General features: G+C 35.0%; 1 protein-coding gene across 2 annotated transcripts in view; it reads left to right on the top strand.

The window, feature by feature from the left end:
- LOC149065669 (salivary peroxidase/catechol oxidase-like) overlaps positions 1 to 15,351 on the top strand; it is a 151,837-nt gene that overhangs the window by 128,279 nt on the left and 8,207 nt on the right. For both annotated transcript variants that reach the window (XM_089253858.1, XM_089253859.1), the window contains exons 8-13: positions 1,564 to 1,665; positions 2,636 to 2,758; positions 2,855 to 3,096; positions 5,208 to 5,340; positions 5,587 to 5,714; positions 9,075 to 9,277. In XM_089253858.1, the coding sequence (XP_089109984.1) occupies positions 1,564 to 1,665; positions 2,636 to 2,758; positions 2,855 to 3,096; positions 5,208 to 5,340; positions 5,587 to 5,714; positions 9,075 to 9,277 (931 nt within the window). The remainder of the gene's footprint in view (positions 1 to 1,563; positions 1,666 to 2,635; positions 2,759 to 2,854; positions 3,097 to 5,207; positions 5,341 to 5,586; positions 5,715 to 9,074; positions 9,278 to 15,351) is intronic.

The raw sequence follows: 15,351 nt of genomic DNA, 5'->3' as shown, positions 1-15,351 counted from the left end.
AACCCACATCCTCTCACAAGTGACTTATCCGAAGATGATGCCACCCCCCGCTATTGTGGTTAACTGGGTCTGGATATTTGGGATTTATCTTCGCATTAGCCAGCAGTCGAAACCATAGTAATAGTGGAGAGTGATATCATCTCCGGATACAGGGTGTCCACTCTTATCGTTTTCCAATAGTCCACAAGTCCTGAAAAAAAAAGTTAGGATTACTCTATAAAAGTTTGAAAAAAGATCTTTTACAAAACTTCAAAAAAAAAACAACAAAAAACAATCAGTAATATTGGTTGCATTCGCTCGAATGTACCTGATACGCTTATTGATTGTTTTTTCCGAGTTTTATAGTGTAATGCCGACCTTAAAAGAAATTTCCGATCACAAAAATGTTTCGAAAATGTTGTCTGAAACTATTATCTTAGAATCCATGTAAGTCAGAAAAAAATATTTTTGAAATTGTAGTTAAGAAATTTCAACTTTTATGATACGAAATTTAAATTATATACAGGGTGCACTGTAAGTCCAAATTCAGCCTTTATCTCATCAACCGTTCGTGGTAGAGGTATGGTTCTAATTTAAAAAATACTCAAAATGTGTTCACAAATCACTGTGTACGTTTTTCGAGAATCAAAATACAGTGTGTCATAAAATAAAAAAAAAAATCTAAATTTTTACTGTCCCCCTGTTCTCAAAAATCCAATTGCAAAGTTGTTGCCAACTTTGAGGACAACATAAAAATGTTACATTTCTGAGATATTTAAATTCAAAAATCTGTGATAAGTTGGGAGAGAACAACATAAATGAAGAAACGAAGTGTTGTCCGTTAGTTTATGATGTTCTTCCCCAACTTTTTTCCGACTTTAGAATTTCCATCTCAGCGAATATTGCACTTACACGAACACAGAATTTTTTTTTTTGTTGGCGTCAGGAGAGATAGTGCAACTATTTTTACTTTGATTTTTAAGGACAGAGTGGCCATATAAAAAATTAAATTTTTTTGTGACACGCTGTGTTTTCACTCTCAAAACTAGTACAGGATGATTTTTGAACACATTTTGAGCATTTTTGAATTGGAACCATACCTCTACTGCGAACGATTGACCAGATAAATACCGAATCAGAACTTACAGGACACCCTGTGTCAAAAGCGTACGTAGGGACGAGGGGCGCAGGGGTAACGTGCCCCCACCAAGCCGAATAAAACTCATAAAAAAATTAGTATTTCCGTGTAAAAAATTGAAATATCGAAAGGAAATACCCTTTATATGTTATATTAACCGATTTCTGTTAATTTGAATGCTTTTCGAATTGTGGTAATTCAAAAGTTTTTAAGGAAGAAAATATTTTTGTGCCCCCCCCTCCCTCCCTGCGAAGGTTCATCGATCCTGCGTACGCCCCCTGCCCTGTATAATTTAATAATGTGTCATACAGTATATACGGCCTATAATATTTTACAGCTGCACTCTTCGAACTTGTATAATTCCGGCCGTGCGGTATTATTCTGCTACGTTGTTGATATTGTTCAATAAGTCTTTAATGTTCTAGTGTTATATCTAATTATCGCAGGTCCTCGTTTTCAAATTAACACAATTTCCGCTTACATCGATGGCAATTACATCTACGGTAGTAATCAAGATGTCGCAAGTCGTCTTCGAGAATTTCACGGAGGTAAGGATATCTTTCTTGTATTTTTTACACAAATTTACTTATGTATCGTGGACATTTCATTTTTAAGAGAATTCGGTTACGCGAGTCATGTCAGTTTTTAAACATGACAAAAAACCTTCCTAAGTTCTGCAATGAAAATACAAATTGTTCAATTAACTTTGGAATCCACCTTTAGATGGCAGCACCTACTCGCGCAAATATAAGTTCTGAATTTCGATAATAGATGTCACTACAACCGTGCGTATGGTTTTGGTTTCGATATTTATTCAAGTAATGTTAACATAAATTGTCTTACAACTAGGTCGACCATATTTTATCGAGAAAAATACAAAATGGGTTGGGTCTTAAATACGTTAAAATACGGGAGATCGCCAATTTTGTCGCTAAAAATTTAACCATTTTTAAAATTCCTGAAAAAATGCCATTGGTGGGAAATTAGAGACTACTGTAAATCAGTGGATTAAAATGAATTTCACGAGAGAAAAAAACATAGAACATGAGAATGTTTGTGGTACATTAATATTTACATGCATTGTTACACAATCATCATAATATAAATTACTTTCGGACCCTGATATATATATATATAACTACAACTCACTCCAATTTAATGATATTTTAGATGTCTTTGTATGTACATTTATATTAACTCAACACGGATATATATTATATAACGCTTTTTCTTGATTTAACGAATAAAAATTTCGTTTTTTTTCTGATTTGAGGAATAGGCGTCGACTATATAAATTTTTGAAATTATCTTTATCCGTGATCTCAGTAGTATAATAATTAATTAAGCTAATTCAAGTAAGGCTTCGTTGATTAACGGGACATTTCTATGAAAAAAACGTCGAGGAAGCAAAAAAAAAAACGGGAAATACGGAATGTCCCGTAAAATACAAAGTCATATAGTCGCCCTACTTTTAACCTGAATAAAATTCAAATGAATTTTGTTCATTTTTCGTTACAGGTCGTCTTAAAGCAAACCACATTTATGCTGAACTCGGTTTAAAAGACTTGTTGCCAATGAAAATGGTTGAAAAAGACGTTGGTTGCATGGCTCGACCGAGAAACGTATATTGTTTCGATGCTGGTAAAAAATTTTCTTTTCTTAATCATAATTATTAAGTGAATATGGATATATAAGCAAATGATTAAAATGGGACTTAATAATTTTCAAACATTTTAGGTGATGAAAGGGTCAATGAACAATTGATGTTAACGGTAATGCACACATTATGGATGAGAGAACATAATAGGATAGCGGATATTCTCGCTGCTCTGAATCCTCACTGGGATGATGAAACCGTATACCAAGAAGCAAGACATATTACAGTGGCAGAAGTCCAACATATAACGTACAGTCAGTTTCTGCCTATGGTTGTTGGTCGGCAAAACATAATGAAATATGGTCTAGAACCTCTTAGACACGTATGTATATTGCGGAAGTCTCGATAAATTATTTTCTAATAGTTTTATCACAAAAATGTATAATGTACATGTAGTTTAGACTCAACTTAATATTAGGTGGGGAACAATGTTCTTGCCAGAAATTTATCGTTTGGGAAAAACGATACAGAAGAAAAGCAAGAAATATCTTATCAGAAATATAATCCCCATCGTAATCTATAAAATTCAACCATCTCCGTTTCAATTTTTGGAAAGCCCGTTCAAAAAAATGAGGAGTTTTCAACTCGAGGAAAAACTGATGAACTCAATTTTTTTTCCTCTACAGAAATGTTCGGTTTGCTCTTGCTCAAGTGATTCTGTAGAGACAGAAATGGGTGTGGAAGTTAGTTGGAGCAAGGTCGGGAGAAGTACAGAAGATGGAGGAATGTACAGAAGTTCCCAACCCGATTCTTGAATCTTTGACTTCATGGCTTTCGCGGTGTACGGCCTAGCGCTATCTTGAAGTTAAACAACGTTTTTGCGGTTCACGAGCGATGTCCTTTTCTGCTTCAAAATTTCATGAACGTAGTCCAGATAGTCACAATACATTTTTTCATTGATTGCCCGTCCACCTGGAAGAAAGTCATAGAAGATTATTCCACGGTGATCCCACCAGACAGACCATAGAACCCGTTTGTGGGTCAGTGTGCGTCTGGCGGGACCGTAGCTAGGTTGTGCCCCGGTTACCACACAAAAAATGTACACCTATTTTGCATAATTTTTCCTTTTTTTCAGGGGTTCTTCAAGAAAATGTCTATCCCGGGGCCCCGAGAAGGTACGCTACGGCCCTGGCGTCTGGCAACCTTTTTGCTCTCGCACTGGGCACACTCCAGCTGAATTGCCGAGTGAAATGTCCATATTAGATACACTTCTCATCGCAGGTGATTATGTGATCAAAAAATGGATCGTTTTCCTCCCTTTCCGCAGTAATTGGAAAATCTAAATGCGCTTGTCCATCATCGAGTCAGTTAACTGATGTGGAACCCATTTATGGAATTGCAAACAACTAACGAAATTTTTCATATTACTAGAACACACTTTAATGTTTCCAAAAACACCGTAATTATGCAAATTAGACTGTAAACACGGCTATTGCAGCTCTTCTGGCACCACCTATCATTTCTGGCAAGAACTTTGTTCCCCCACTGTTACAACTGAATACCACTATTACAACTAAAGTTTCTTATTATTCTAATACAACCACTTCCAGACTTACGAACAGGATATTTTCCGACATCATCCGTTAGCCAAATCAATTTAACGCAAACTCGTTGATTTGGGTTCAGGAACAGTCCCAGGAAAGCGCAACATCCATTAGAAACATGGAAATTAAATTTCGTGAATATTTATTATTGATTAAAACTTTAATTGATAGTTCCTTATAATAAAACCGTTGCTTGTAAAGCTTTTTAAAGTTAATTTTTTAGCTTTTTCTGCTAATTCAATGCCGCGGCGTATCCAATAACTTTTTTTTTCTGTCATTGTAACTTTGAAGGATCACGATGAATTTTTATGATCATTTTTACTCCAGGATAATGTATAATGTTTTATCAATAATATTAGGAAATTCTCAAAGGAAACTGAAGATAAGTTAAATGAAAAAAATTAAAATTTTTGGTTCTTGAATGAAAATTAAGTGAGGCTTATACGAAGCTGCGGCGTTTCAACGAACACTTTCTTCCTCTCCGATCACTTTTCTGGCAGCGACTTATTTACTACAAATTATGATACCTGAAAAAGAAAATAAAGGGACCTCATTTCAGGAATGCGAGGATCTAATGACTTCAAAATAAAAACGAAGGAATGAAGGTCTGAAAGTTTGTCAAATATCACCCAGGTCAATCTATGATTTCCCATTAGCATCAAATATTTCGCCTACGACCTGGAAAGTCCTTAAATTGAACGTTCGTAAGTCGGGGAGTAGCGGTATGGCTATATTAGCTTTTTGATTTAAAAAAAAGTTACAATGCTACTTGATCAGTGACATTAAACAATGGTCATTTTCATCGTTTCTACAATTTACATGAAACATGTCTGTGTCATGAATGTCTTTCGAAGTTAAAATAATTTTGATTCAATTATTCTTTCTTTAGGGTTATTATGATGGTTATAGTCCTAAAGTGAACGCAGGTATTAGAGCAGCATTCCAATCAGCGGCATTTCGATTTGGCCACAGTCTTTTACCCGATGTAATCGAACGGTATAACAAATTTCATGAGAAAATCGGTAAGCCCCGTCTCGTCTCTCTTTTTGCAACATAATGAAGAATATGGAAAAATATTGGCTAGCGTAATGAGAGCTAGTAAAATAATCGTAATTTAAGAATTTTCCGTTTCCCTGTTATACGATAAAAAGTTCTTATTATATGCACATGCAAAACGTTATAAAATCAAATTATTCATTTAGGGTTCGGACCTTATTGATCACCAACACATATCATCCTTGATTCATGAAACATTTTTCTTGTTTTAGATTCAATACGTGTATCGACAGTCCTGAGGCAGCCGTTCAATTTATACAAACCTGGAATAGTAGATTCATTCATTCACGGTCTCATCAACCAAAAAGCTAACGCCATGGATCCTGAAGTAACGACAGAGGTGAATTTTTTTTTTCGTAGTAAATAAATTCTAGTTGGACAGGTAAATTAATCACTGGTTGAAATTTTGAATACAGTGAAACCTCGATACAACGATACTGTGCGGACCATGAAAAAATACCGTTGTATCGAAAGGCGGCATTATCATCAGGTGCCATCAAATTTATGCTGTTGTGCATCTCTTCCTGAATTGACGTTGTTAGTACCACCATAAAGTGCATTTAAAAGTATTTATTAGCAACAAAATAAATCAGAATTTATTAGTTGATTAATAAAATTCTGTTTGTTGTTCCACACCGTGAAGTGGTTTACTCTGCAATACTTTTGTCTACTATACAGAAAGCGGTTTCAAGGCAGCTCCATTACACTTCCAGAGGGTAGATAGTGCAAAATACCGATGTTATTAGACACCCTCAAAGAAAAAAACGCCATATTGAGGAATTTTAAAATCTATCGAAGGTGATTTTAAGTGAAATATAAAAACATCGTTATAGTGGTTTCGAAATACACTCATCAAAAAATATTGTTATAGAGTAGTAAAGGATAAAATAATTTATCGTAGTAATTTATCGTTGTATCGAGAGGAGGTTAAAGTTAGACTACAGGCAATTCCAAACAAGATTCGAAAAAATATCACTGTAGAAGTAATTATGGTAAAATCAAGTATCGTTGTAGCAAGGTTTCACTGTATAATGAATACAATAAACTCCCGAATGTTAAACAAGTATGGCCCCGGGATATGTCGTATACTCGGCATCGTCGGGTAACTTGAAAGTTTTACCCGTCCCATTGGACGTTTTCTTATTAGATCGGATATAGCGAACAAAATTTTCCATCCCTAGAAGTTTTTCATTACAAGGGTTTAACTTTAAATAGCTGTACTTATATAAAAATACAGGGTGTTTCAAAAAGAATCATCCGATTTAAAAAAAATCATAACTATTCAGCTTTTAATCCGTTTTGATCAAATAATGTCTAGGTAGAAAGAGGGAAATCTCGAGTTTCACGCAGTTTCCGACAGGTAGCGCTAACGCTCTTCCTTCGGTCATCACTTCAGTGTTTGTCAAAATTGGTTTTTCCTACAGTTAGAAACCGATTCGAATGACTTCATTTTCCAGAGGACCTGACGATTCAATTAAACATCACTGGCCTCCAAGATCGCCGGACCTCACAGTGTGCGATTTTTTCTTGTGGGGGGGTTTATAAAAGACTATGTTTATATGCCTCCCCTTCCAGCTACATTAGCCGAACTGAAGATACGCATAACAGCAGCCGTGGAAGCAGTGGATTCAAACATGCTTTCAAAAGTTTGAGACGAATTTGACTACCGTATAGACATATGCCGTGCATCCCAAGGCGGACATATTGAGCAACTTTAATTTGGTTTGTAAAAAAAGCTTTATGATTAGCCATGTAATATAAAATTAATCTTAAGTGTCTATGTTCAATATTTTTTGTGATATTTCTTTACTTTTCTTTATTATACAGTAATTACATAAATAAAAAACATGTAATATAAATTTTAAAAAAAAGCTGTAATCATCTTTTTATAGTACTTTTTCAGATATATCAATTTTGTCATTTATCCTTTAATAAGGCTTTTTGACCACGTGATATTTCCTTCTTTCTTCGAGGGATATGCAAACCGTATCCAAGGCAACCAACATGGTGACTGCCTCGGCAGTTCATGAAAGATTGAAAAAACAAATATAAATTATACAGAAATGTAGAAATGAAATCGATTTTTTTTTCATGATTGATATGATTTTATATATCTATATCTAATATTTCTATTTTTACCTATACTATACCATATATCTAAAAAATTTTTTTGAAGTTCAATTTATCTATCTGCCTATCCAAATATCTCAATTGCTGCGAAATTATCTCAATATAATTTATAAGCCATTATTAATTTAAAAAAAAAAACTTAAACTATATAAATTGATGCAGTTGAATACAGGGTGATTCAGAAAAGATAGGAAAAACTTTAAGAGGTGATAGTACACACCAATACAAACAATTGTCATCAAAGAATGAATGGTCTCACATGAAACGCCCGCTCCGCAAACGTTAAAACGGCATTCCTGTTGAAATTTATCGGGAGAAAAAGAACACCGTGCATGTAAATGTAACCTGGGGAAGGAGAAACCGTATGCAAATCTCCGTCACAGTGAATAAAAGGCGCGGACGCAAGCCCTGTGAAGTTATTCCAGCGTGCAACCGTTCTAACAGTTGTAACGTGCGGGATAACTTCACAGGGCTGGCGTCCGCGCCTTGTATTCACTGTGACGCAGATTTGCATACGGTCTCTTCTTCTTCCCCAGGTTACATTTGCATGCACGGTGTTCTTTTTCTCCCGATAAGTTTCAGCAGGAATGCCGTTTTAACGTTTGCTGAGCGGCCGTTTCGAAACGCGCTAGCGCGTTTGTGTTTCATGTTAGACCATGCATTCTTGGATGACAATTGTTTGTATTGGTGTATACTATCACCTCTTAAAGTTTTTCCCATCTTTTCCGAATCACCCTGCATTAAAAGGCAATAGGGGGATATTAACTTTCACTTTCATATTCGAGAAGATATATCGAAAAAATTGAAATCAATGTTATTGCATGGATATCCAACTTAAAAGTATATATATATATATATATATAGGTCGGGCTAATTATTTTATGTATAATTTTCTGAGTTTCGTATCTCTAAGCGAACTCAATATTTTGAAAAATCAAGAATTCAATTCAACTTGGGAAAACCCAATTAAATGTCCGTATTTCTAAAGTAAAATCGGCAATTTTAGCACTGATTTATATGGGGAACATCTAGTGCCATCCCTCAAAGTGATGCTGATGATGATTACGACGTCTATGCGAAAAGCCTCATTATGGACACCAGAGCAGTAGGCACTGTGTTTTTTTTTTGTGCCCGAGTGGCATGGTGCTCGTCTACCATAGTGAAGGTTGTTGTCAGGGTCCTGGGTTCGAACCCAAGAGAGGATATAGATAAGATATTTTTCCTAACGAACTCGAGGCGACCACCGATAGACAGCGCCTTCACTTCCAACCCATCTCACTAATGGCAGTAAATTGCAATATAGCGATATGGCCAGGTTTGGTGAAGTGGTGCAGTAGGCACTGAGTCAGACAACCTACTCTGTAGAATGATGGAGAATCAACTGCACAAATAAGTTTCAGCAACAAATATAATATTAAATTCTTAAATACTCCTACATAAGTTTCATTTGGAATTGAAATTGTGTGGATTTTAAAAATTATAATTGTGTAAAATTTCGCGTAAATGTATGAAATAATGTCTAGCAACGATTAAATAGCGATTAGAATTTTTTTTTTTTTTCTAATTCAAGGTGACAAACCATTTATTCGAGAAACCAGGAGCAGGATTCGGAATGGATCTCGCAGCTATGAATGTGGAACGAGCTCGAGAACATGGAGTTCCCGGATATAACAAATTTCGTGAATACTGCGGCTTACCTAAAGTGACAGAATTTTGGGATCTTGCTGGCCTAATCCCAAATAAAACGATTCACCGTTATTCAAAAATTTACAGGTTAGTTTCTTCATTATTTTTTTTCCAAATTTTCAATCGTTTGAGCGCTTTTTGTAGAAAAATATTCAATACAAGTGTACAATTCCAAAAATACCTACCCCAAACAAAACGGTCACGCAAATAAATTTTTCAGCCAAGAAAAATAAGAGAATTTTACAAGGCTTCCACATCAAATGCAAATAACTTGGAGGACAAAAACTAAAACTAAGCTATCAATATATTTGAGAAATTTCAACATTTTTCATTTTTTGAGAGAGTTCTAAAAAATTTAGATATTCAATCATTTATAAAAAAAAAAGAACTTGGTAAAAAAAAAATGTTCTAAAAGTACTTTATAGTACTTTAAAGAAATTAAAAACTTTGAATATGCAATAAAAATATTTGCAATTAACTGAAAAATAAGTTTTGTTATAAATTAAGTATGAAACAAAAAGAAAAAATTAAGAATATTTCGTGTATGTCGAGGCACTGAGAGTAAATAATTTTGTATAAAGTGTCAAAAAAATTAACCTTGCGATTTATATAAAATAGAGAAATTTATGAATCGCCAACGAAATAAAGAAATTTATAAAGTGTCAACGAAATAAAAAAAAATACAAATTGCCAACGAAATAAAAAAATTGCCAACGAAAGAAATTCAAATAAAGTGTCAAAATTATGAATTTTATCAAAAAAGTGTGCCATAATACAAAAGTGTGCCAAAAATACAGAAAACTTTGGTATAAACATGGAATTCTTTAATAATACAAAAAAAATTCGTTAAAAGTAAAATTCCGTAAAGCGTAATGAAAAAAGAATCCAGTGTAGCGTCATGAAAGAATTTAATGAAGCGCCAATAAACAGGGAATCCTGTAAAGCGTCAATAAACAGGGAATCCTGTAAAGCGTCAATAAACGGGGAATCTTGTAAAGCGTCATAAAATAAGGAATGCTGTGGAGCGTTGTGAAATAAGGAATCCTTTGTAGCGGCATGAAATATATAAGGCATTTAGTACAGTGACGTAAAATAGGGTTTCCCGTAATGCGTCATAAAATAAGGAATGCTGCGAAATGTCATGAAATAATCAATTCAATAAAGCTTTATCAAATTGGGATTCCCGTAATGCGTCATAAAATAAGGAATGCTGCGAAATGTCATGAAATAAGTTATCCCGTGAGGCGTCATGAAACAAGGAATCCTGTAAAGAAATCATGATAGATATTCTTATATAAAAGTGTTTTTAGTAAAGCGCAAATAAATAGGGAACTTTGTAAAGCATCATGCAATAAGGCATTTAGTAAAACGTCAATAAAGCGTCAATAAATAGGAAATCTCATATAGCGTCACAAAATTCAGTAGAGCGCTAGGAAATAAGGAATTTAGTAAAGTGATATCAAATACACTGCTCAAAACAATTAGGGGAGCAAGCAAAAAAGTGAAGAAAACCGTACGAGACCGCCACGTATTGGCATACAATGGATAGTACACGCGTATCAATGCGCAATACAGAAAAAAGACGTAAAAAAATTTGGAATTAAGCTTTAATTCTTTGAAAATATGAAAAAAACATGAAAAGATGATTTAGGGCAACAATTTGGTTACATGTAAACGATAAAAAAAAGTACTGTTTAGACATGATGCATGAGTTTTAATAGGGGGTGTGGTCTCCTCGAACAGCTAAGACTGCTGCACACCAGTTTGCCATGGATGCGATGAGGTTATCGATCAGACTTTGGGGAATACTGTCTCACTCCTCAAGAAGTGCAATCTGCAAGTCTCGGACAGTAACAGGCGGCCTTGGTCGCGCAGCAATGCGTCGTCCTTCAGGATTCAATCCTTCAGTCCTTCATGGATTCAGGTCAGGAGAGCACGCTGGCCATTCCATACGCTGTATTGTTTCAGCTTCAAGCATGTTCTCCACCAGACGAGCTCTATGCGGTCGGGCATTATCATCCTGGAAAACAAAGGAATCACCAATGGCTCCAGCGTAAGGGATGACATGAGGTCGCAGTATCTCGTCTGCATACCTTCGGGCCGTCAAAGTGCCATTCGGAATGATATGCAGGTCTGTACGTCCGCCTATGCTGATTCTACCCCATACCATCCAACCAGCTCGTCTGTATTGTGACCTTTCACGAACGAATGCGGGGTTATTTCGAGTGCCCCTGTCCCTCCATACCAGAACACGTCGGGTGTCACACTCCAGACTGAATCGGGACTCGTCTGTAAACAGCACTTGGCTCCAATCATGTTGCTCCCAATCTCGATGTTCAGCAGCCCATCTTCTTCGGGCCGCACGGTGGCGTGGGGTCAACGGAATGCAAACCGTTGGCCTACGTGCATAGAGCCCTCCCTCATGAAGCCGATTACGTACTGTTTGGCTGGACACCCTTCGTCCTGTTGCCAAGAGCAACCGTCTTTGCAGCTGCGTAGCATTCTCTGTTCTGTTTCGACGGGCTGTTAACCGTATATACCGGTCATCAGTTGCTGTAGTGGCGCGTGGCCGACCTTGCCCTGGTCGACGTCTAACATTTCCTGTTTCTTGGAATCGATTCCACAGCCTTGCAACAACACTTCTGGTGACTCCGACAGCGTCCGCGACACTACGTTGTGTTTGCCCGAATTCCAGTCTGCCTATAACACGCCATGCCATGGATTCCGGTAAATCACGTTATTGAGACATCCTCAAGTCACCTTGTCTCAAAAAAAAATACTGCGCAATCGAATTTCACAGTTACGGCAGTAAAACAGACGTTTCTGCAACATCCCGATTTCTGCCCTTATCTCCTTTTTCTAGTTTTTGACGTCGTGAACTTTGATTTGTGTATGAAGTTTTCTTCCGTTTCCTGCTAGGCTTTAAATTATGGATGATTCATTTTATGTCACTTATCGGTATACATCTTTGCGTAATTTTGTTAAAACCATGTGCTCCCCTAATTGTTTTGAGCAGTGTAGATAATCCCATGATCCGTCATAAATTAAAGGATTCAATAAAACATCATAAAATAAGCAATCCTGTGAAGCGTCCTGAAATAAACGATCCTGTGAAGCGTCCTGAAATAAACGATCCTGTGAAGCGTCCTGAAATAAACGATCCTGTGAAGCGTCCTGAAATAAACGATCCTGTGAAGCGTCCTGAAATAAACGATCCTGTGAAGCGTCCTGAAATAAGAAATCTTTTGAAGCGTCACAAAATGAGGAATTTAATAAACGTCACAAAATGAGGAATTCTCAATAAATTGTCAAAAAATAGGAAATTCGGTAAAACGTCAATAACATGAGAATCCTGTAAATCGTCAAAAAGTAATGAATCCGGTAAAGCTTCAAAAAGTAATGAATTCTGTAAAGCTTCAAAAAGTAATGAATCCTGTAAAGCTTCAAAAAGTAATGAATCCTGTAAAGCGTCATAAAATAAGGAAATCACTAAAGTGTCAATAAATAGGGAATCTTGCAAAGCATCCTAAAATGGGGAATATGATGAAGTGTTATAAAATAGTGAATCTGATAATGCGTCACAAAATAAGGAATTTAGTAAAGCGTCATTAAATACGAAAGTCACTAAAGCGTCGATAAATATGGAATTTTAAAAAGCGTAATAAAATAAAGAATCTTGTGAACCACCATGAAATAAAGAATTTAGTATAGCGTCATAAAATGAGGAATTTAGTATAGCGTCATAAAATGAGGAATTTAATTAAGAGTCATGAGATAAAAAATTCACTAAAGCCAAATAAAATAACGGATTCACTAAAGGCTCACAAAATAACGAATTCACTAAAGGCTCACAAAATAACGAATTCACTAAAGCGTCATGAAATAAGGAATCTTCAAAAGCGTCATAAAATAAGGAATCTTCAAAAGCGTCATAAAATAAGGAATCTTCAAAAGCATCATTAAGTAAGGAATTCACTGAAGCGTCATTAAGTAAGGAATTCACTGAAGCGTCATTAAGTAAGGAATTCACTGAAGCGTCATTAAGTAAGGAATTCACTGAAGCGTCATTAAGTAAGGAATTCACTGAAGCGTCATTAAGTAAGGAATTCACTGAAGCGTCATTAAGTAAGGAATTCACTGAAGCGTCATTAAGTAAGGAATTCACTGAAGCGTTGATAAATATATGGAATTTTGAAAACGTAATAAAATAAGGAATCTTTTGAAGTGCCATGAAATAAGGAATTTAGTAAAGCGTCATAAAATAAGGAATTCAGTAAAGCGTCATAAAATAAGGAATTCAGTAAAGCGTCATAAAATAAGGAATTTTAAAAAGCGTCATAAAATAAGGAATTTTAAAAAGCGTCATAAAATAAGGAATTTTAAAAAGCGTCATAAAATAAGGAATCTTCAAAAGCGTCATAAAATAAGGAATTCAGTAAAGCGTCATAAAATAAGGAATTCAGTAAAGCGTCATAAAATTAGGAATTCAGTAAAGCGTCATAAAATAAGGAATTCACTAAAGCGTCATAACATAAGGAATTCAGTAAAGCGTCATAAAATAAGGAATTCACTAAAGCGTCATAACATAAGGAATTCAGTAAAGCGTCATAAAATAAGGAATTCAGTAAAGCATCATAAAATAAGGAATTCAGTAAAGCGTCAAAAAATAAGGAATCTTCAAAAGCGTCATAAAATAAGGAATCTTCAAAAGCGTCATAAAATAAGGAATTCAGTAAAGCGTCATAAAATTAGGAATTCAGTAAAGCGTCATAAAATAAGGAATTCACTAAAGCGAGCCATGAAATAAGGAATTCACTAAAGCGAGCCATGAAATAAGGAATTTAGTAAAGCGTCATAAAATAAGGAATTTAGTAAAGCGTCATAAAATAAGGAATTCAGTAAAGCGTCATAAAATAAGGAATTCAGTAAAGCGTCATAAAATAAGGAATTCAGTAAAGCGTCATATTTAGTAAAGCGTCATATTTAGTAAAGCGTCATATTTAGTAAAGCGTCATAAAATAAGGAATTCACTAAAGCGTCATACAATAAGGAATTCACTAAAGCGTCATACAATAAGGAATTCACTAAAGCGTCATACAATAAGGAATTCACTAAAGCGTCATACAATAAGGAATTCACTAAAGCGTCATACAATAAGGAATTCACTAAAGCGTCATACAATAAGGAATTCACTAAAGCGTCATACAATAAGGAATTCACTAAAGCGTCATACAATAAGGAATTCACTAAAGCGTCATACAATAAGGAATTCACTAAAGCGTCATACAATAAGGAATTCACTAAAGCGTCATACAATAAGGAATCTTGTGAAGAGCCATGAAATAAGGAATTTAGTGTAGCGTCATAAAATAAGGAATCTTCAAAAGTGTCGTAAAATAAGGAATCTTCAAAAGCGTCATAAAATAAGGAATTCACTAAAGCGAGCCATGAAATAATGAATTTAGTAAAGCGAGCCATGAAATAATGAATTTAGTAAAGCGAGCCATGAAATAAGGAATTTAGTAAAGCGTCATAAAATAAGGAATTCAGTAAAACGTCATAAAATAAGGAATTCACTAAAGTGTCATGAAATAAGCGGTGCTGTTCCAGATCACTTAATTAAATTTAGCGTGACGCGTTTGCGAACCAATACTGTAAAACGGTATAACATAAAGGATCCATCCTAAAATGCGGAATTTAATAAAGTGTCATAACATAAGGAACTCACTGAATCGTCAAAAAAGTAGGATTTTAATAGTATCATTAACTACGGAATTCCGTAAAGCGTCATAAAATAAGGAATCCTGTTAACCATCATTAAAATAAATAATTCTATAAAGTTCTTAAAATGAGGAATTTAATGAAGCGTTGTGAAATGAGGAATCTTGTAAAGCATCATAAAATAAGGAAATTGGTATAAAGCATCTTTAAGGAATATAATAAATTTGAAAAGTGTCGAATAATATTAAATTTTTTTAATGAAACGTCGTGAAATAAGGAATTGAATGAAGCGTCGTGAAATAAAGAATTTAATGAAGCGTTGTGAAATAAGGAATTTAATGCAGGAAATAGATAGGAAATTCGGTAAAGCATCCATAAATATGAAAGTCGGTAAAGCGTCAATAATATGGGAATCCTGTAAATCATCAAAAAGTAATAAA

The sequence above is a fragment of the Pholcus phalangioides genome, unplaced genomic scaffold, assembly GCF_987345545.1.
Source record: "Pholcus phalangioides strain wild (caught in Gottingen) unplaced genomic scaffold, Ppha-v1.0 ptg000039l_1, whole genome shotgun sequence".
Classification (NCBI taxonomy): domain Eukaryota; kingdom Metazoa; phylum Arthropoda; class Arachnida; order Araneae; family Pholcidae; genus Pholcus; species Pholcus phalangioides.
Note: the sequence above shows the minus strand (reverse complement) of the source record. Positions and strands in the feature narration are given on the sequence as shown.